The following is a 23,597-nucleotide window of genomic DNA, read 5'->3' on the forward strand; positions in this document are numbered from 1 at the left end:
AATTTAGCATTACCCCGCGTAATATTTTCATTATATTCTTTACTGCCGGTATAATGAGGGGGCTATCTATATCTCCCTGCAGGCCCGCCTGAATGCTCTCGCTTTCCTCAGGTCCTCTTTTCTTATAAGACAGGGGTTCCTATCGGGTATCCCTCCTCAAACCCCGAACTAACCCCCTCACTACAAGGTTGAGGAGCCCTACCTTCGTTGTCGTTGGAGCAAGTAGGGAATTAAGACCTTCCCCTCTTTCATCCCTGTTGACATAAAAAGTGCTAATTGAGGCTTACGGTTTGAGTTACCGGGCGAAAGATCACCTGGACCAGGTGGATTGACCAATACGCTGTCCCGGGAACGCAACCTGGTAATTCCACACTTCAAACTATTTCTTGTGTTCTTCCCCTTTACATCTTTTTTAACATTCTGGACGCGTACATAATTTTCTTCCCCTTTTGTTTTTGGGCTTCCTCCATATGGATATAATCTCTTCTCGGCTCCTAGCCAAGAGGTCCACAAAGTATCGGGGAGCCCTCTTGACTAAAGACCGAAGAATTCTCCTTCTTTAAGTCCCTTGCGTGAAAGCAGTGAATTGGTTTCCGGTGCATAGGCAAGAGATACTTTAAGGGGCCACTATTATTGAACATCTTAATATAAGCACTTAAAGACTCCTCGGTTTAGGCTAACTTTAATATCTCGAAGAGGCTGAGAGGTGGATTTTTTTTGTTTATCGCTTGCTGCTTGCAGCTGAAGTGTTGTAAAAAGAACTTCTCGGAATTCTTATAAAAGTCTTAATAACTTCCTACCTCCTTCCAAGTTTTCGAACCATCTCTGGGCGGCGTCCACCAAGTATCCAAAAATACCTTGCACTTGATTATGATCACCATAGCAATGTAACATGGCCACATTCATCAAATCGAGTCACATGCTCCATCTGGATCGGTGCTGGGCCAACATACTCCTTGATTATTGGCAGATTTGAAATATACGGCAATGGCTCCCCAATGATTTCCGGGAGAAAGGACAACCCAAACTTTTGACCCGCGAAGATTCCCGCGGGACCGTGTTCTCCAGTTTTTTGTATTTTTTTGTTTCAGCATCTCCAGCTCTCCCCGCCATGGTGATATTCGCAGATCCAGCATGTGAATTTCCCTCCTCTTCCAAGTGTATGCCTTTGCTCTTTTCTTTTTCGGCCCACGGCTCCTGTTCTTTTTCTCCTTCTAGTCCTTTTTCGTTCTCCTTTCCTTGGCCATCTTTTCCTCCTTCTTGTTGTAATGTCATTATTCTCTGTACAACATCATCTACCATAGCGTTTATTTGTTCTTGAATTGCGGTAATTGATCGATGAGAGCCTTCTGGATCATCCATGATTGTCATATCTACGCCTTGAACTCACTTTCTCACAGACGGCGCCAATGATGTGATTATCATAAAATGGATACCCGGGGGTAGGGTAACTCCCGAGTGGAAAATATAGGTTAATACCTTATTAATTTGGAAATGAAGCTTATACGAATATTTGAGAGAGTGAGTGTGTGCGGAATGATCATGATGCCTCTTGAGAGATTCTCCCTAGGTTTTTATTGTAAGGCCCATAAATATTAAAGTATTAATTATGGGAGTTGAGAATTAAATTCCATATTTTGGGTAAACAAGGATTTAAGAAATCTATGGAAATTAAAGAATATGTATTTCGAAGATGTAATCCGATCACAGACCGATTTGTAAATATTGAAGTTTGAAGAACTAAAGTGCAGAAGGCCCGGATTATTTATTAATCCGAATTTATTTAATTTTAATTCGAGTATATTTAATTTGAGAATATTTAGAGTTTCGATTCAAATTCTAATATTCTTAAATTATTTAGGATTGAAATTGAATTAAAAAGAAGGTCGAGGACTGAATTACAATTTACGAAGTTTCGGGGACTAAATTGCAATTATACCTAAACATATCCGATTCTAATATATTACTCAGAATTGGATACGTGTACTTTGCATATGAAATCAGATTTCTGAAGCTGGAAAGTCGAGACCCTTTCTTTTCTTTTGGAAAGTTTGATCTTCAAATCTTTTATAACTTTTGCTCGGTTAATTCGATTTTCGATTCCGTAAATTGTTCTGGAATCCTTGCAACGAGGGCTACGATCTCGTGTAAGTTTTGTGATGTTTTTAATGGAATTCAAAATCAGTATATGGCAGAAATCAATACATTTGCCTATGATCATGTTCTCTTGAAGTGTTGTATCGTAAACTGAATCGACAAACGGCTATCGATTGTGTTCTTATGAATTCCAGCTTATGATTCGAATTATATACCTGCTGTTATGTGAGATTATGATGAGAGGTTCTGGTTTTATAAGATATATGATCGATTTGAGTTTGAGAATTGATTTCGATGTTTTGTCGGTTACCGATTTTCAATCGCTACGCAGTCGGTCTAATTGTTAAAGTCGTTTTGATAGCTATGATTGAGCTGAGGATCTTGTGATTGTATACTGATGCTTCTTGATTATAATCGTTATATTTCAGATTTGTTTCAAGCACGATCAACTCAAGAAGTCCGACTTTGAACCGAAGAAGTTTGATTGAAGGTTTGAAGTAGTTTGATCGTTTGAATTGTTTTGCTTTTGAGCTGAATTTAATATCTATTTCTTGATGGAGTTGAAGAGAGATTGAATAGAGTTTGATATGAATATTTGATATTGTATTTCAGCATTGAAGTATTCAGAATCGAGAAGAGAAAAGGTATAAAATGATATCCGTTGAAGAGGACTTTTGATACTCGAGATTGATGATCTCGAGTTACCTCGAAGCAAATCACATACTGTTTGACTATTATTTTTGATTTAGAATTGTTGTGTCGATCCATCACAGGTAGTGGATCTTTATTGCTTACGATATGATATGAGATATGAATTGATTCGATGCCAAGGTCGTTTACAAACCTTATTTTCGAGTCGTTTGCGAACTCGTTAGATGGATATCCATGTCAAGATCATTTATAAATCTTGATGGCCAAGAAGTGTTAAGAATCAATTCTTTAGATATATGCGCGCTAGATTGATTTGAGTCTTGAGTCTTGAGAAGTTTCGAGTTGATTTGATATTGTGCTAACTGATTGTATATATATCGTTTATACTGGGAAGTTATTCTCACCGGAGTTTATCCGGCTGTTGTCTTGTTTTGTATGTGTGCATGATAACAGAGGGGGCATGAGCTAATCATCGATGTTATTGACAGCCGGGAGAGAGTCTAGCACGTGAGGACTCGGGTTGTTGCTAAACTTAGACCTTTTAAAAACATCAAACTTGCTAGAACTATGTTAGTTTGTAGTTCATGTTGGAAACTCGGTAGAGTTATGTCGTTTATTGTTTTGTTAACGACTTATTTGATGTAATAAATATTTGTGTAGATGCTTGAGAGTTTGTTCATGTCTACATGCATGTTTTGGAATGGATATATCATGTATTGGATCATGTTTTGATGATTTAGAATGAAAGGAATCGGGTTGGACAACAAAATGATATCTGCTGGTTTTGCTGGAAAACATGCCCGCTCGATCGGGTGATTATCACCGATCGAGCGCGGCCTTATTATTTTCAAAACATAGGATCTGAGTTTTTGGCTCGCTCGATCGGAAGATTATTACCGATCGAGCGCAGCCCTGAATTTTTGGAACCCGAGAGCAGGGCAAACTTGCTCGCTCGATCGGGTGAGATCACCCGATCGAGCGAGGTGATGTTTTTCTAAAAAAAATATATATTTTTTTTTACTTTGCTCTTGGTTTATTTAATTGACGTTTAATAAATGTTCATTGTTCATTAATTGCCCTAAAATGAGATTAGCAACTCGAGGTCCCCACATTTATACTCGTCCGTCCGGGTCCTCAATGATTATTAGGTATGGGCTTACTGACAGCCTTCAGGATAATGGGATGGTTACCACGTGTGATTTAGACACCTCGTAATTTCAAGCTAGGACCTGCTCCGCTGTCCCGAGGAATAGAGGCGCCCTTGTTACTTATCCTCCTCCCGGGTGGTTAATCCCTCCCAGGATTTTTCCTCTCGGGGTTTTCTCATCGGGACATCACTGAGTTTATATATTGAACATCGATAAATCGCTGTTTTACCAATTGTTAGAGTGCGACAAAATTTCAACAATTGGATTTTAAGATTAGGAGTTGGTCCCTAAAGAAATTTATATGCGAGACTCATGTAATATTCTAATGGTTTAAAGATGATGATGTGCAATTCTTCGAGAGTAATATAGACTTTTCCGTTTTTAATATTATCCTGAGTGATGAATTAGTGCGAGTTATCGGTATTAAGAGCATCTACATTGGTACATTATTTGATGTTCTTAATATCAATTAATATTAATACCAGTTAATGTATAAATATGAGTGACCAGATTAGTTTGACATTTCATCACGGAATTCATTCCAATTAACACATTATTTCTCATTTTTTGAAAGAATAAGTAGACGGTGAGACCCATTACTAATGAGTGTTGAAATTAAATGAATGTGAGTGTGTGTTAATAATTAAAAAATTTAATATAATTAATATGTGACATGTGGATACCACCGTTTTTGAAGATGTAGAAGGTGGATTAACGTGAATTAACATCGTAAGAGTACCAAACTTATCAGTAAATCAACATTGCAATGAATTTACACGTATAGTTCTATCTTATTTATTTATTTTCAAAAAAACTATCTAAGGAATCTCCACTCTGGATTTTTTTTTTTCCTATCACGGATCTATACTAATATGTTTTTTTTTAAACAGGAAAATTGTAATTTTTATTACGTTAAAGAAATAAACAATTATAATAAGTGGGTTGAGTTGATGTTTTGTCGATCCGCCTAAAAGATGAGTCGTCCCCGTCTAATGGTGAATTGTGGCGGGTTGTGAGTCGTCCGCCCCGCTTGCCCGTTTTGAATTTACATGCCTAGGCAAGTTATAATTAATATAACATTCGATCCTAAAAGAAATTGGAGAAATAAATAGCTTTTTGCTAAAAATATGAAATGCAATCATTATATTTTATTACTATAAAGGTCCCGTTTGGATTTGGTAGACATTTTTTTAAAAAAAACACTTTTTTAAGCTATAATTTTTTGGCTTTTGAAAAAGCTCTAATTTTTGGCCTGAACTTTTGAAATCAAACGGGCCAAAGTATGTTTGGTATGCATGATAAGGGAGAATTGTTTGGTTGGCAGGATAAATATTTTGACATGTTTCGTCCAGCCCGCACTAGACCCGCAACTATAAAGACATATTATCCTCTTTTTGATATTTAAATAATACTCTTAGGGGAGGACAATGAATTGAGCTTGACACATTTTTTTTTCCTATAACCCAACAATTTAAAATAATTAAAAATTCAAAAAATTCAATAATATTTAAAAGTGATTTATAATATAACTAATTTTATAATTACTTTAATTTTTTTCACCATATTTTAATTATTAATAATAATTATAATATATTATTTATTTAAAAATAATATTTTAATTGTTTACTAAACTTTTATTTAACATTAAAATTAATATTAAAAATATTATTACTATTTTAATTTTATTTTAATGTAACATTTAAATTTAATTTTTTAAATATATTAATCAATACTTTCGTTAATTTTTTTGTGGTATGGAAATTAAAATTAAAATTTTGTGGTATGTAAATTAAAATTTTATATATTAATTAATAATTTAAGGATTTTATATATTTTAATTTATATTATATTATTTTTTAGTTTGAAAGTAGTGAAAATTTAATAATTAATATAATAATAAATAAATATAATTTATAAGATAACAAATTTAATAATTAATTTAATTACTATTCACCATATTTTAATATTAAATAATAATAAATGAATATAATTTATAATATAACGAATTTAATAATTAATTTAATTACTATTCACCGTACTTTATTATTAATTAGTAATATATTATTTATTTAACAATAATATTGTAATTTTTACTAATTTTTATTTAACATTAAAATTAATATTCAAAATATTTATTAATATTTTAATTATCAAATTTTAAGTTATTTTTTGTGGTTTGAATTTAAAATGAAAGAAAATTTAATAATTAATACAATATTAATTTTTTTATTTATAATGATAAGGATAAAAAACGTAAATTTGCAATTTATCATTTTGTCGTCAATTTTAAGAATGGTAATGGGTCGGGTCCAAACCTAACCCCGCATCAAACCCGCCCCGACGGGGCGGGTCTAGACCCGTCAAAGAGGTTCCACAAGCGGGTCTGGGGCGGGTTTCGGGTTTGGCCAAACCTGCCCCGGACCCGCCCCGCCATAATATATATGTATATAAATTTAAAATATACATTTATATATAAAAATATAAATTATATATGTAATATTAATAATATATAATTATATTTTTATACTAAATAATTAATATTTTATCCATAATTTGATTGAAAAATATTATTGGATTAAAATGAATTTATTTTATTATGATATGTTTTCCATGAATTTGCCCATGTAGATTGGATAGAGCTGAGATTCCTTATGTACATGGGCAAATTCATGGAAAACTTCGGTGCATTTGTAGATTGGATAGAGCTGGGATTCCTTATGTTAGGATTAATTCTAAATAACTTTGTTAGTTTTTGTTAATTCTCTTGTGTAGATTTTTCTTGGGAGGTTTTGGTGTATTCCACTCTCATGTATTTCTTTTCTTTGGCAATAAATGTGTAGAGGTCCGCCTAACCCCGTCATAACAGACGGCTTTTGGAATAAAAAAATCCATTGAACCAAACACAGAAGGATTTAATTTTACTCCCTCCGTCTCATATATGTTGTCTTGTTTTAGTTTTCACACGAATTAAGAAAAATTTATTGAAAAAGTAAATTTTATATAAACTTCATATTTTATCCTTATTTAATGTATTAAAAAATGTTTGCACAATTTTCAAGGTGTAGTTAATAGGGGTATATTAGTAAAGAATTATAAAAAAATATTACTAAATATGGTGTATGACTATATATTTGGGACAAACAAAAAAGGAAACGTGGATAATATAATTGGGACGGAGGGAGTAATTAATATTATATTTATAGATAATAATATTTGGAGGAAAAAAAAAAAGGGGTCATAGAGGTGGAATTGCAAGTCCACAAAAGTGGAGTGGTTGAAGTTAAAACAAAAAAAGAAGTTAAATGGGATAAGAGCGAAGGGGAGTCATCAAAATGGCTTCCATAAGACCTCTTTATCCACATTCTTGTCCACTCAAACAGCCCATTCCCTCTTCCACCATTAATCCACCAGTTTTTCACTGTAAATCCACCACCTTCACTGCCCAAGTACCCCAAAGGCTCGTTTCCCTTTCGGTCTCATTCAATCCTTCTGGGAGCTATGATCTTTCCTTGTACGACGATGAAAATGGTAAGTGTGAGAATATTAATTTAATTTGTACATAATATATTTTGCTCTATTTTTTTTGTCATGTAAAAATAATCATATATATGTAGATGCATCAAGAGCACCTCCTCCAATGCCTCCGTCCGAGGGCCGGTATGAGGTACTCATCGACAACCATAACATCACCCGCCTCGAATTGTCCCCGTTTCATAATGCCACCGGAATAACGTCTCCCGAATCGGGTACCACTTGGTTAATGTCCTAAATTTTAGGATCACTTTTTTTTATAAATGAGAACGCGCGGTCGCTGCCTTCAGTAACTTTTGGTCCCATCAACGGTGACTATATATTTAGACAAGCGCATGTGCTTTAATACATATGTCTCCAGCTTGTGATATTTAAGAGTAGTTAGATTTTTTGTGAAAACAAAATTCTATATGATTTTGAATGTATATCGTTAATTAAATATTTCATATTGTCCAACGATGTGTCTAGAATAGATGAGTGCCATACAACTCTTTGTCCTATTAAAATATTCTAACAACATGTACTTAATTAATTAGCGTTCGCTGAAGTACTAGTATATATATATATTATGCAGCAAATCCAAAGGGTTATCTAGAGCGTACCATCGGCTTTACGATTAATTACGTTAGGGAAGACGAAGGTGATCCACGAGAACTGTCCGAATTCCCTGAAATAAGGCTATGGTTTGTAAGATTGGATGCTACGTACCCATGGCTCCCTGTTGTCTTGGACTGGAGAGCAGGCGAGCTTGCGCGCTATGCCGCCATGCTTGTACCTCATCAGGTAACGTCCAAAATCTTATTCAAAATCTAGACTCGTGCCTTCTCAATGCACACTTGCACTTGAACCATTGAGGGTCTAACAAACATTCGATTTCGCGATGAATGGTACCGATAGTACTCGATGGTGTTACATTTGACTAGCTAGTATACTTCATACATATAAATTTTGTGACATGTGGTTTTTTGGCAGATGAGTTTGAGAACGGGGATAGTATTCAACCCGGAGGCGCTCGAATTATTCGTGATGAACAAGGTGTTTGTCGCATACTCTTGGTTGAAGGAGCATGGCATTGCTAAGCCGAGATTGAAGGCTAAAGACATGGCGAGGATGCTTGGGTTTGGGATTGGAGATGATCTCTTTGATTTGGTCGATGGCCAAAACAATATCGACCAAATAAGCCCTTCAAAATAATTTTATATATTAAGAATTCTATTTTCGGGTGCTTCATTTCATTATACACACAAAATTGTTTGAGAAGTTAATTAGGTTGAGCATGATGTCAAGACTACTTTGTAATACTCATGGCTCACATAGAACGAATACAAGGTTAAGCTAGCAATTTATATATCGCCACTTTACGAAATCAAAATTTTTTGCATATGAAAAATCTCGCAACCTGCTTTCGACCAAATTTATTTATTAAAAACAAGATATATACAAATACATTGGTATATAATCGAAACAAGGGAATTACTTATATATTTTTGTTAAAATGATGTGCCTACAAAGTTGGCTGGTATCAGTTGAGGGAAGACCTAAACTGAACTGAGGAAAATAGACTGATAGTGGGAACTTATGTCTTGCCCAAAACTGAAGTGAGAAGCTAAACTGATTGCTAATCTGAACACCAAATTGAACAAATGGAAGAAGCTGAGGAAAGATCAACTGAAGAAGGGAAGCAACCGATGTAGCGTTGATTGGATCAGTCTTGGTATTGCAAATTAAGCTGGCGTTAGTCGAGACTGAAGTCAGTTGCTGGAGGAAATCAGCTTGGTATTGCAATTTATACTCCTATATCTCAATAAGATTTGCTCATGTTCTTATCATTTAAGTTTCGTGTGATTAACCGAAAACTGATTATTTCATTTTGACGGTGATTTATCAATTTTTCATTGAATACTTGTCTTGGATTATTGTGAAAACATTACATTTTTTGTTTTGTAATTTGCAAGTTTCTCATTTTTTTCTTCGTTTGCAAGATTGTGAATTGACTGATTGTATTACCAAATTGAAAAACTTGCCAGTTATATGAACAAAAATATCATTTTCCCAAAACAATTTCAGTACATTATCAATTTATATAAGACAAAAATTAACTCCTATGAGACGGTCTCAAGGGTCATTTTTTTAAACGGATCTCTTATATATGTTATCCATTAAAAAGTATTACATTTTATGCCAAAAGTATTACTTATTATTATAAATATGGGTAGGGTTCACCCGTCTCACATGCAAGAGTGTTACTCTATAAGTAAATATGCGAGTATCATGAGAAAACCGAAAAAAAAAACTATTAATTTTTACAAAAGCAAATCCACACTCGACTATGGGTCTACAACATGTATCTTTCTTCCTTTATTTTCCTTTTTTCGGAAATAAAATATTTTTTTATTCAGTGTAATTTGTCATTATTTCGCATTTTTTAAATTTTTTTTCATTGAAGTGTATGGACAAGTCAATAAGTCAGCAACATATAAGCACTAAACAAGTACTACACAGAAAAAAAAACACTAAAATTGTGAGAAAAAAGAAAAAGATTATGGATTACAATTAAATTTGTCAAACATGCATATATAAAAAGTACAATCACAAACAATATAAAATGAGCAAAATTACAATATTTTCCGATCCTACTCATATTCAGAATACGTCAAATATATATATATATATATATTAAATCATCTCGAAAAACCCACGAGGAAAAATTTGTCATATCTAAATATACGCAAAAGCTTAAGGAAACCCTCGATAAATTAAGCAATTCCATTAAACCTCAATTGACCAAAAGGGTTGAAATTAGTTTGACTTCCCACTTGACTCTCCATCATGAGCTGGAAGAATATTTATACGTACACACGAATCTGCACGAGTAAATGCTCTTCAAATGCTGCTCACCACGTGTAGGATGTGCACACCCATAGCTTCCCTCATGCACACCTATTTCTAGGGGTTGCAAATTTTTAAAAAATCCCGACTCGTTTTGATTTTTAACCCGTTCTCGTCCCGAATTTTTTTCGTTTCGAATTTTTCCCTAGTGTTCGGGATTATTCCCGACCCGATCAATGTCGGGATCGAGATCGGGATAGGCAACCCTTTCCGACGGGATTCCCGACCCGACCCGAATATAAAAATAATATTTTTTAATAATATTTTTTTAATTAAAAAAATTATTTTTTTTTAATTTTATGTTTTAATATTAATGTTTTATAATTATATACCATATAATTTTTTTTATATTTATATTTTTTAATATTAACATTGAGTTATAATTTTTTATTTTGTTTTTTTTATTATTATGAATAATTATATGTTTTTTATTAATCAAGTAGTTGTTTTAGTTTATTTGTAATGTACTAAAAAAATGTTTTAGTGTTTTAATGGTTATATATAAAGAAATTTTAATTTATTTGTAATGTATTAAGAAATTGTTTGATTTTTTTCATAAATTTTTTTCAAAAAAATATTTTCATATAATTTTTTTTTAAAAAAAATATTATTCGGGATTACCCTCTCCCGAACGACGGGATCCCGAATGTTCGGAATCCCGAACATTCGGGTCTCGACACATCTCGGGTGCGGGATCGGGAGAAAAAAAATATCTCAATTCCTATCGGAATGGGAATCGGGTAAAGGGGTTACGGGACGGGTCCCGACCCGATTCCACCCCTACCTATTTCTTCTTGCCATTTAGGATAATACAAATTTCAGTTAACACCAACCCCACACTTATAATAATAATTTCCTTAATTCTAACTAAAAAGTTTACAAGTTTTATCTGTGTTTTTTTGAAAATTTTTAATTTTTATATATATTCTTGTAATCACATGTATAGATCATTTGACTAAATTTTTGAGTACATTGCTTGCTGTTGAGTGCTGACATGTCACTCGCGACCTTTCGGTTTACAATAAGTCAATGCCATCATGGCCTCATTGTAGGGAAAAATGTCCTAAAGTTAAAAAGTTGGGATACGAAAGAATTACGTCCTTGGTAAAAGTAGGGATCATGAAAAGATTTAATTTGTTCATTGATGCTATAAATACGTTGGGGGAACTCCTCAAACCCTAGTAGACTTGAAGCCACTTAGAAATTAAATCATTAATTTTGCAATTCTTCGCCTTTATTTTAGTCACACTTCTTGTTCTTGTGTTCAGTCAAGATGGTGTACACTAGTGGCAAGGAACAAGGGTGTCTTGAGAAATTATTTATCAAAGAAGATCATGAGTCCGAGGTTTATTTTAAAATACGCCGAGATATCGAGGGCGACGACGATGACGATGATGGATCAAACGTGGCACCTGCGGCTTAAACAATTTATATATATATATATATTTAAACTATAAGTTGTGAACGTCTTAAGATCCAATTATTAAACATATATAAGGTATGTATCCAGGAGTTGAAGATGGGTAATATTTAAGCTATTTTCGGAGCGGACAACTGAGGGGAAGAGGTAAGATGTCTTGTATTTTACCTTCTCAAGAGACATATTCAATTCTCATGCGTCCAAATTAATGTATTAATTTAATTATTCTATATTATGGTGTCTATGTTTTTCTAAAATGATCACGTGTCGATGATTACCAGTAGCATAAATAATGTTTCTGTTATTAATTTATATCATTAATTTATATATTATGTTGATTCTCCGCATAATCTTATCATGATTCTCAATTAATTAAGCAGCACATTAATATGCATGAAGATATATATCATTTAAAATGGCAAGATGTCATTATATAATTAACTGATCACTCCCACCTAGCTCCTTCATCGTCCATATATGGCCTTTTTATCGCATGATGATTCTTGTATTATATTCCATTAAAATCATACAATTGATAATATCATCTATTAAAATAATATCAACTTAATTTAAAAAATAAATGTTTGAGATCATTTCAATAAAGTAAAATAAAGCATATTGTAAGGTTTGGACAGTATGAAATCACAAAAATATCAGAAAACTTTTCGAGAGTGTGTTATCTTTCAGTGTTGTCAACACTTCAAGAAAACACTATGCAGCAGAATAATTAACTAACAGCAAAAAAAATAGCACACAGATATTTATGCACAAGTACTAAGTACTTGTACGATGCCTCATGGCGAAATAATCACTAGAAAATCAAATCAGTTTACAAAAACCAACTAGTGATTGTTTATGAAAAACTACTTTTCTCAACAAATTGAGAAAATAAATAACTTTCTAAAAACTAGTAAGAAATAGAATAAAAAATCAATAGGAAGTTTTAAACCGAAAAACAAAAACCAAAGAAACACTTTCTGAACAACACTTTACTCGTGTGTTCTTCAGTGTTTCCAACACTACTCGGCAACACAACGTAGCAGTAGTATCTCTTCATAAATTCTTCAATGATAGATCTTCAATACTACTCTAGAATTATTTCAGTAATTTCTCTATGTATTTTACTCTCTACGTTTTACTCTCTTGATCTCTCTATCTCGTTCTCTCTCTCGTTGTTGTTCTGATCAGTCCAAGCACTCTTATAAATAGATCTTCAATATATTTCAATAAATAAGATCCTACAAAGCATGAAAACAATATATCATCAGAAATCAAATATTTCGAATCAAGATATAACAGATATTACCAATTTTAAAACTTGTTATAAGAAAAGCAAAACTATAAATATAGAATTTGAATGCAATAAGAAAACAATTCAAAAGAAATGTGCATGACATGCTCTTTCACATATAATACAGAACTTCAAGGAAGACTTTGGGATATACGATTTGAGACGAGTTCCAAATAAAAAATGTCACCCAATTTTCATCCATATAAATCATACAATTGATAATATCTATCTATTTCAATTTATAGACTAAGAAACCTTAAGTTTCTCTCGAGTGTCGAATAAATTTTATTATTCTAATATTAATTTTGATATCATTATCAAGAATCAAATATTAAAATAATGTAATCAAGTTTTATGTTTTTCTTCCAACAAACTTAAAGAAAATATTATAAGGCCTCGCGAACTTTTAGAAAAAATCATAGCTTGTGTTCTCCTATAATCCTATTCAAGATTCCTTTCTAAGTGTCAGATTTTAAATAAATTTAACATTCAATTTATGACCAGTAAAATAAAAGACAGTTAAAATATGAATACACAAATAAATTTTAAGAATAAATAATAGTAGCCAAAATAATATATAAAACATGAAATTCAAATTAAATCAAGATACGTAAATATCTAGAAACAATCAATAAATTTATAATGAAATAATCAAACGTACAATACATAGACACACCAAAATCTCATCATAATTAATTCAAGTAGAATAATAAAAATCACAGAGTAATGTTGATTCTCTTTTCAGATGAATTTTCTTCTGTCTTATGATTCAATAATTCTCCCCTGTCGACTGTCGTTCACTCCAACATCTCAAATCTGTGTTCCAAAGTCTCTTTGAATACATAGCACTGTATTGTTGTGTTGTTTGGATATAATAATTGGATGAAAGAAGAATGAAAAGTGTCGCTTCTGTTTTTGAAAATTTAGTCATCATCTTTTATTTATAACATTATATCATTAACGGATCAAAAACGACGCATAAAGCCCGATATAGATAGGTTTCTGAGCCAATGTTGTTCCTGTGTCCGAAAATCTGCATCTCTGAGCCTTTGGATCTGGAAAATAGGAACGCTGCTTCATTCTGTTTCGATGTTGTTTTTGGATGCCTGGGCCTCGATGCTTCGGTCTAGAAGGTATTTTTTTGTTTGTTTTCATGAGTTTTCTACTCCTTTAAGCCTTTTATTCTACAAGATGAATATATATGATCACTATATCATGTTTGCATTGTCTTACCTATGATTTTTAGGGCTTGAGTCGAACTTAAAAATAATTCTTCAACTTTTTAAAAATTATTTAAGAGAGTTTTTGAAAACTAAATATGCAAAATATTATAAAGTTAATCTATATCTATACCTATTTAAATAAAAGGTCAAAGTTATTTCACGAATAAAAAGTTAAAGTTTTATAATTGTGAAATAAGAACTTTATCCTTTTATTTACACTATAAGCAAAATCATATAAAAATATATAGGGTTATGAAAGTAAAAACAACATTTTAGCTAGGGCATAAATGTAAATCAATATTTATATTATATGTAAAATTGATTATTATGATAAGGTTAAAATTGACAAAGTGTGTGCATATTAGATAAGGATTTAGTTTCCAAAAAAATTGAAATACCAAAATACTTTATTTTCTATTTTCTTGTAGATAATATGATAAGATCAAAATTGACAAAATGTGTGCATACTAGATAATAAAGATTCAGTTTCCAAAAAAAATGCAATATCAAAATATTTTATTTTCTATTTTTTTGTAGATAAAGTGAATATTTTTTTTCCACAAATATTTTTTTTAAAAAATCAACAAAAATATTAATTAAATACTAATAGATTGAAACACCAGATATTTGATTTTTATTTGTTTGTAGATTGGATAAACGTATTTTTTAAAAAAATCTTACATATTTTAATTTGTGTAAGGACCTATTGAGATAAATAATTATAACATGAGTTCATTTAAATATAAAATATTATTATATTTTTAAAGTTATTAATATATATATATATATATGTTAATTAAATTACACACTCATGTTGAAATAAATCAATTCAAGTAGAGTAAAGTTTTAATCTAAAATAATAAATAAAAAATACACCAACACACACATATCATATATACAAAAGTTGAAATTAAAAAAATTTAACTAATTTTCCTCTTCATAAAAGCTAAAACCATTAAAAAAATTATGAGATAGTCTTACAATTAATGAAGGAATATTAAATACACCAAAATAAATAAGAATATGCATTTACTCTCAAAACAAAAAAAAAAAGTTGAAATAAAAGATGAAATGTAAACGTTTTTAACTAATAACATTGAAAATTCAATCAAAAATTTCGGCAACAAAAACATTATAAGCAAAAAAAAATAATTAGATTTTGAAAAATAATAAATTAAAAAGAAAAGAGGATGTCCAACAATTACATTAATCATTAACGATATTGACATACAAGTAATAGATGACGATACATACCAGAATGTAATTGGGAACGATGAAATTATTGTTATATTTGTAACTAAAAATTTTTAGTAATAAAAAAGTATGTCCAACGAAAAAATAAAATAATAACGATAGCAAAATGTAAATGATTGATAGAAAAAAAACGTTATCACAAAAATTCTATTAAGATGATGTATATATTGATTCTTTCATAAAGAAATAAAAAACGGATGATAAATGGAAAAAAAAAAAGTGAGAGAAAAATTCAAAATATAAAAGGAAAAAATAATTGCACAATAATTTAAATTAAGGTTTAGAATACATTATCTATATTACATTTGTTTTCCATAAATCAATAGTCACAAAATAAATAATCAACACATAAGATAAGAAATTACAAAATAAATATTTAATTTAATTAACTTATCTCACTTATTAACAAATACAAAATAAATAATATTGCTTGAAAACATATATACATGAGTTAGAAAATAAGTCGAATTCATGATAAGAAACAAACCATAATTGCACAAGCATAATCAAAAAACAATAAAAAAACACTAGCTGTAATAATTGCATAGGTTTCAATATCAATATTATGACAAGGTAAAACTACATTAAATACTATATTTATAATCTTACATGAGTTATTGATAATGTCTTATTCTAAACATTTAATTTAGATATAAAATAATGATGACCATAAATGAAAAAAAATTATTGAAACTCGGGGGTTACATTGTTCGAAAACATTGTAAATTTTTTTATTAGTTGAAATATTAAAGATTATATATTGATTCCATAACTAAACACGTAATAGTTTTTCTTTCAAATAGTATATATATTACCAATTATTATAAAATATACTTTATTTAAAGAACGACAATACTTTAATAAAGAGATGATAATTGACCAGTTCTAAACTTAGACTTGTATTAAACCTGTCCCAGAGAGACGAGTTTGGACTCGCCCAAACTTGTTCACAAAACCATGACGCTTGATTGCTATGCAGTTTAAAAGATTTGAGTTGCATTATTACCGCCTGTTATAACTTTTGGTAAAGCAGCAAACTTATTCGTATTTTGTTATAACCATTATTTGCAATAACGTCTATAGATTCAATTAGACTTGTAACATATAAAATATTTAAACAAAGATTATTCGTAATTATTTTATAAAAAATGTTGTAAAGATCATATTACATTGAATTTAATATTTACTAAAATATCATGAAGATTATTAACTAATTACATGTTTATCTCTTCTCATTTCAACTAATTTATTCAACAACATTTATCGATAATAAAAAGTTGTTTTCACGTGCAACGCACGTGATTTTTATTAGTTATAATAAAAACATATATATAATACTCAAAACTTTATAATGTCATTAAATAATAAACTAAAATGTTATAAATAATCACTTAAATAAAACTTTGCTATTTTATCAGCAAAAACATCAATTATTTGATAATATACGAAACTCAAGAAAATGAATGCATCAGTTGAAAAAACTTCTTACACTATACCTAATCATACCCACGAATAAAATATCACAACATTCCTAACGAAATCAGAAAAATTAGGGGAAAAATAAAAGGGAAAATTGCTTTTTTGGTCCTGTATGTTTGTCACTTTGCGATTTTGGTCCTTTATATTTTCAGATTGCAGTTTTAGTCCGCTATCTTTATTTTTTTGGCAATTTTAGTCCTTTTTCCGATGTGGCGCTGACGTGGCACAAATTCAATGCTGATGTGGAGCTGACGTGTACAGTGCCACGTCAGCATTTTCGAAGAAAAAGGACCGAAATTGCCAAAAATCGAAACATACAGGACTAAAACTGAAATGTGAAAACATAAAGGACCAAAATCGCAAAGTGACAAACATACAGGACTAAATTTGCAATTTTCCCAAAATAAAATAACATGTAAGTTTATGAAATCCAAGAATCAATAATGAAATAGAGTGGTGAAAGTTTTGAAACCCAAAAGTCGTTCTCCATTAATTATCTTGCAATGTGACTAGAAATTCAGATTTCGAGAGAAAAATGACTGATACTATTTATTTATTTTTTTGGAAAATCATGACATTTTAAAAAAAAAATTTATGGCACACATACATTAATAATAATTTATGAATTTTTTTTAGCCTTGTTTTGGACCTAAGAATGAGGCAATGGACTCACTCACTCACCTCATATCAAATCTGAGCTTGCATGTTTGTTCTCAAATAAATGGAAAACATCAAATCTATGACGCACAAATATGACAAATCAGGGACTCATCAAGGTGCAAGACAATATTTAGTTGATTTTTTTGTCTGAATGATTGTTGCACCGTTCTAATATATGGTTTATAGAATTAATTTTATGATCATATTTATTATTATTATTATTATTATTATACACGTCTCAATTATTTTTGTAATGGTCTCACATCGATTATCTCGTTTTCCTCTTTCTTTGGGCTTACATTTCCGTCATGGCATTACATAAGCATTTATCAGGAAAAGTACAGTTTTAGTCCTTATATTTTCATATCAAAACATTTTTGGTCCTTAAACATTTCAAAGCAACACTTTTAGTCCTTAAACTTTACAAATTGCAACGCAATTAGTTCTTATAGTTTTTTTATAGTTAAATATATTTTTGGGGACTAATTTATTATATTTTTAAATTATAGACCTAAATAAATAAAAAAAACATGAAAAATAAAGATCATAATATCTACAATACAAACATTTTTTTTTGAGTAACATATTTATTCTTTTTTATGATGTTATTATATGTAAATAAAATTTATTACGATTTTTTTATTAAACATAAAATATCTACTTTAGAATATAGATTTTTTTCATAAAAATAATCGAATATGTTTTTAAAATTAAATATCTTATAAATATTTTAATAAGCACATTTCTTAATGTATTTTCTAATAAATTTTTAAAATAAAATTTATTTAATATCTTTGATACTAAATAACTGATTTGATATCAAATTTAATTAAATATTTACTTTTATTTAATAATAAAATACGAACTAGATAAATTTTAATTTTCTTAAAATATCAAATATATATATGTAATATATATAATTATGTTTGTAAATATTAAACATCAATAATAAATTAAAACGAATAAAAAATACATATGGTATACAAATTAATCTTGAAAGTTGAAACTCTAATTTTAATTTTAGTTTTTAATTTTTTTAAAGTTTTAAAATAAAGACAAAACATTTTTTAAAAAAAATATAGTTTCATTTACTATTTTTATGTTTTTTTCTTTCACAATATTTTATTATTAATTTTATTTGTTTTTAGACCCTAAAATTTAATAATATCATAAATTAGTCCTCACAAATATATTTAACTATAAAATAAATGGCAAGGACTAATTTTGTTACCATTTTTAAAGTTTAAGGACTAAAAGTGTTTTGTTCAAATGTTTAGGGACCAAAAGTATTTTGATATGAAAGTATAAGGACTAAAAATGTATTTTTCCCGCATTTATCTAATGTTTCTTGACATTTTTTAATGTTTGAGAAACGATTTAGAGGAAGTCATGAGTTTTCTGAGATATATATATATATATATATATATATATATATATATGTGTGTGTGTGTGTGTGTGTATATATATATATATGTGTGTGTGTGTGTGTGTTAATATGTATATATTGTGATATTATTGATGGGAAAAAAATTGGAGTTTTAATTCTTTATGTATTTTTGACTCCTTGCAAGTTTTGGTATTCCATATTATTGAAACTGAGTTATAGTCTTGTATTTTCAAGTTTTTTTTGTGACACTAGACAATTGAGCTCCACGTTAGAGTGAAATCGATCTGCACCGCGTCAGGAAAATTTTGTAAAAAAATCTCATAATAGCTTTCTTTAGGCATTTGCAAACACGATCTTTTATTTGGACTAGTGTATTGAATATTGATGCACGCATTGCGTGGTTGTATAATATTTTTGTAATTAATTTGATTTATATTTAAATAAAAGCAATATCATAATTGTAAAAATTATCGATGGACTAAACTGTAATTTGAAATATCGAAATATAAAAATAAAACAAAAGTGTAATATCTGTATCACATAAGGATAATTTTGGTAAAAAAAATAGTGTAGAGACAAATTATATAGACAAAGATAAACTATGTGATTATTCGGCAAATAAACAAAACATATAATAAGCACACAATTCTCCCTCCAATAACTTGTTTCCTCCGTTCAAATTCACTCATTTACATACTTGAATTCCAAGAATTAATAATCGATTATCAAGTAGTACATAGTTGCAAACACTACCTAAACATGCAGATTATGATAAACTAAAATAATCATATATTATGTGCATTCGAAAACTAAATTTGTTGAAAGTATTAATTGTGGATATGAGGCTTTCTTCTTGCAAGAGTATAATCCATTTCGACTATGTCTACCTTCTCCTGACCATCGGTGTCTGTGGAATGTCGTCGTTTCTCGGTTTTTGTTGGCGATTTCACGACTAAATGCCCGTCTTTGCTTCCTATCAATTTGCTCGATGAATCAAGATCGGATTTGGGACCATGAGATTTATTTGCTTGGTTCTTGGAGTTCTGTATATTAGTTATATATAGTTACATCCGTTGAGGGAAACATATATATAATTCAAGCTATTATAAAGTACCTACACTAAGAATATTAGGCAATGTTGGCTTGATATTTTCCCGGGATATATTATTATTCAGGAAAGTATAAACAATAAAAACATGCACTAAGTTTTATGATATTTCAATTTTAAAAGTATAGAATATTTAACACACTTTCATTTACAAGTCATTTATCTCATATTCACCTTGTTAGAAATTGAGTTGGATCTAACTCACCTCAAAATTAAGCTAGCTCAAGAGGTAATGTGGGACAATATTCAACACACACCCCCCTCCTCCCTCCACACACACACGCCCAGGAATGAACATCTGGAGCATGAAGATATTAACGGGTTGCCTAACTATAGGCAGCCCAATTATGGGCCGTCCAACACACATGGAGGGTCTGGGCTCTGATACCATGTTAGAAATGAAACTTGGACCTAACTCACCTCAAAAGCTAGCTCAAGAGGTGATGTGGGACAATATTCAACATACCTCTCACACGCCCATGAATGAACATCTGGAGCGTTGAGATATTAACGGGTGACCTAACTATAGGCAGCCCAATTATGGGCGGTCCAACACACACGAAGGGTCTGGGTTCTGATATCATGTTAAAAATTGATTTGGACCTAACTCATCTCAAAAGCTAGCTCAAGAGGTGATGTGAGACAATATTCAACACACCTTTCGTCATTTTCGAATTATATTTTAAAATAGTATATTGGGGCAAAAAGAATTTTAAATCGTCATACAAATTCAAAAAATCACAAATTTTTTTGAATAAAATTAAGGGAAAATTGCAAATTTAGTCCTGTATGTTTGTCACTTTGCGATTTTGGTCCTTTATGTTTTCACATTTCAGTTTTAGTCCTGTATGTTTCGATTTTTGGCAATTTCGGTCCTTTTTCTTCGAAAATGCTGACGTGGCACTGTACACGTCAGCTCCACATCAGCATTGAATTGGTGCCACGTCAGCGCCACATCGGAAAAAGGACTAAAATTGCCAAAAAAATAAAGATAGCGGACTAAAACTGCAATCTGAAAATATAAAGGACCAAAATCGCAAAGTGACAAACAAACAGGACCAAAAAAGCAATTTTCCCTAAAATTAATAGCCTTTTACACCCCCAAACGTTTTCAAAAAAATCAACCACATTTAACCCCCCGTGTTTTCAAAACTTAAGCACATTTATCCCTCGTGCAATGATTTTTATGCCTGCTTTTTATAACACAAGTTTTTAAATATAATGCAATTGATTTAATTTACATATGAGGCCTTTTTTCGATTTTCATGAGCTGAGAGGAGTTGATACAATTTCCGCAAATATATTGTAACATTAAATGTTAAAATAACCGTATTTAAGAACTAATAATTAAACTTAACATACTTTGAGATATCATTACATCTACTACAAAAGAGGTTGACACATCCAAATTTTAAATATATTTCACATTCCCAAATAATTTTGCAAAGATAATTTTTCCCGTTAATTTTATTTTTTTAGGAAATATTGGAAGTATACATAATATATATATATATACATACATGGAAGAAAGATTTTCTTTGTTACTTTTCAAAGGTCAATATAAATGTTGGAACCATATAATTTATTGCAAGGAACAAACCTTATAAGCAGCTGTGGTCGTGCTTATAACATTATTATGGGTCATCATGAGTTTTCTAGTTTTCCTCTCTGCAAAAACAAGAGTTGAATAAATGAATTATGAAGTTGTATATGCCAAGGACAATGATTTTTTCCCCTTTGAAAATATCAATGGAGAAAATGAGAGAGCAATATTTCACTTCTTTTTTTAGTGGTAGAACTATTTAATTTCATTCAAGTTACAATAAAAATAACTACAAGGTTTGTAACCATATCCTCCGGGTATGCCCAATATATAATTTTCAATCACAGCATTCTCATTGATATAAATTAAAATACACATTTATTACCAATAAAAAAAAATATAGTAACCGGTGCGCGGGATGGTGCATGATCGATCGGGGAGTATTCTAGACCACATATTGGTGCCTAGATACTTAAATGACACATTTAAGTTGTGTTTGAAGAGCTTCTAGAAACTCTACTCAACTGTTCTTTCACAAAATTTTATGGAAAAAAAAGTTGAGAAATGTATTTTAGAAACTTTTTCAAACAATATATTTCGACAAGTTCATTTTATGTTTATTCTAGCGATTTTTTGATTTTCACCTTTACTAGGTACATTTTTGACTAGGCAGAATTCTATCATTTCCTGCTTCTTTTTACCCACCATTTTGGCTCCAAGAAATTATATATATAAATTTTTTCCTACAAAGTCATTTTTTTGAAAAAAAAAAAATTATTAAAAAAACCCCATCTTTCCAGTTCTTTTTCTGTGATAGAATTTAAAAAATGCCCCACCGGAACTGAAAAATGACAAGAAAGCTTATCATCTTATGCAAAGAGAAACCGACAAATTCACAGCTATATGCTAACTTAGAGTGGTATATGCATTCAGGCTCATGATTTATAAGCTTGTCGATGCTTAATATATTTAATTTATTCAACCACTAATACAAAAGAAAATATCGTAACTTGATTCTTCAAATATATATATAATATAATATAGAAAAGATGGAGAAGAGAGAAAATAATGTTTTCAAATCATAAAAGGTGCTTAAATTCTTAGCCCATATATATGCAATAATATTCTCCATGGAATCTTAGTGTTCTTTTCTCTTCCCCGGCCAGAACCATGCTTGCATTAAATCATAATATATAGCATTAAATAACAAATGCTGGGACATTTATTATCATCTTAAAACATTCCAAATATCATTATTACACATATATAACAATAAAATGTTACATTAATTAAATGTCTATAAATTATGATTTAATTTGGACATACCTGGAGCCTCAGAGATTAAACATGTCGAAAATAGCAAAAATGTCAGCAGCAACCACCCCATAGTAAGAATCACAGTAGTAGTATAATATTGTGTTATGTATATATGTGTTTTCAGACAGAAGAACAGTATAATTTGGTGGAAAAAAACAATGAACAGATTGGGGAATTGAAATGAAGATTTTTTGAACTGGGTTCTCTGCTGGCTTTAAAGGAATTTAAATGTCCTGTGTGTGTCTGTTCATCAAAGTTGGTGAATGCCATTCAATACTATGAGGCCCCATTGTCTGTTCTGTTCTTGAAATTGATGTCGTAAAATTATAATTATATATATTCATGTTTTCAATTTTTGAGCAACTTTGTTTTTTTAATTTATTGGATTGTGTTATCAGGTTTAGAGTATAATCATAGTATATTAAAATTGTGTTTTGGTCATGTTATAGCTTGTATGGTTTAAAAAAATCTAGGTCGTGTTATCGGTTAATTTACGGCCTTGATCAACTAATTCGCATTTATTTCATTTGAATCATGAATTATTCCTTGAAAATTTTGATATATATATAAGTTGCTAAGTCAGCAATTCGGTGAAAAAT

At 30.3% G+C, this 23,597-nt stretch overlaps 2 protein-coding genes across 3 annotated transcripts; one reads left to right on the plus strand and one right to left on the minus strand.

The window, feature by feature from the left end:
* Positions 1–7,222: 7,222 nt before the first annotated feature.
* LOC140892824 (protein CHLORORESPIRATORY REDUCTION 6, chloroplastic-like) lies at positions 7,223–8,775 on the plus strand. Of its 2 annotated transcripts, XM_073301831.1 has the most exons (4): positions 7,223–7,424; positions 7,511–7,642; positions 8,002–8,210; positions 8,400–8,775. In XM_073301831.1, the coding sequence occupies exons 1-4, from the start codon at positions 7,229–7,231 to the stop codon at positions 8,619–8,621; spliced, it is 759 nt and encodes a 252-aa protein (XP_073157932.1). In that variant the 5' UTR covers positions 7,223–7,228; the 3' UTR covers positions 8,622–8,775. The 2 variants fall into 2 exon arrangements, with proteins under 2 accessions (XP_073157932.1, XP_073157933.1); XM_073301832.1 differs by lacking the exon at positions 7,511–7,642.
* Positions 8,776–19,632: 10,857 nt separating this feature from the next.
* LOC140892861 (uncharacterized) lies at positions 19,633–23,279 on the minus strand. Its single transcript, XM_073301886.1, has 3 exons — positions 23,008–23,279; positions 21,739–21,806; positions 19,633–20,073 (listed from the first exon to the last, which is right to left on the minus strand). The coding sequence occupies exons 1-3, from the start codon at positions 23,066–23,068 to the stop codon at positions 19,858–19,860; spliced, it is 345 nt and encodes a 114-aa protein (XP_073157987.1). The 5' UTR covers positions 23,069–23,279; the 3' UTR covers positions 19,633–19,857.
* Positions 23,280–23,597: the final 318 nt, after the last annotated feature.

Source organism: Henckelia pumila, chromosome 3 (assembly GCF_033568475.1).
Source record: "Henckelia pumila isolate YLH828 chromosome 3, ASM3356847v2, whole genome shotgun sequence".
Taxonomy (NCBI): Eukaryota; Viridiplantae; Streptophyta; class Magnoliopsida; order Lamiales; family Gesneriaceae; genus Henckelia; species Henckelia pumila.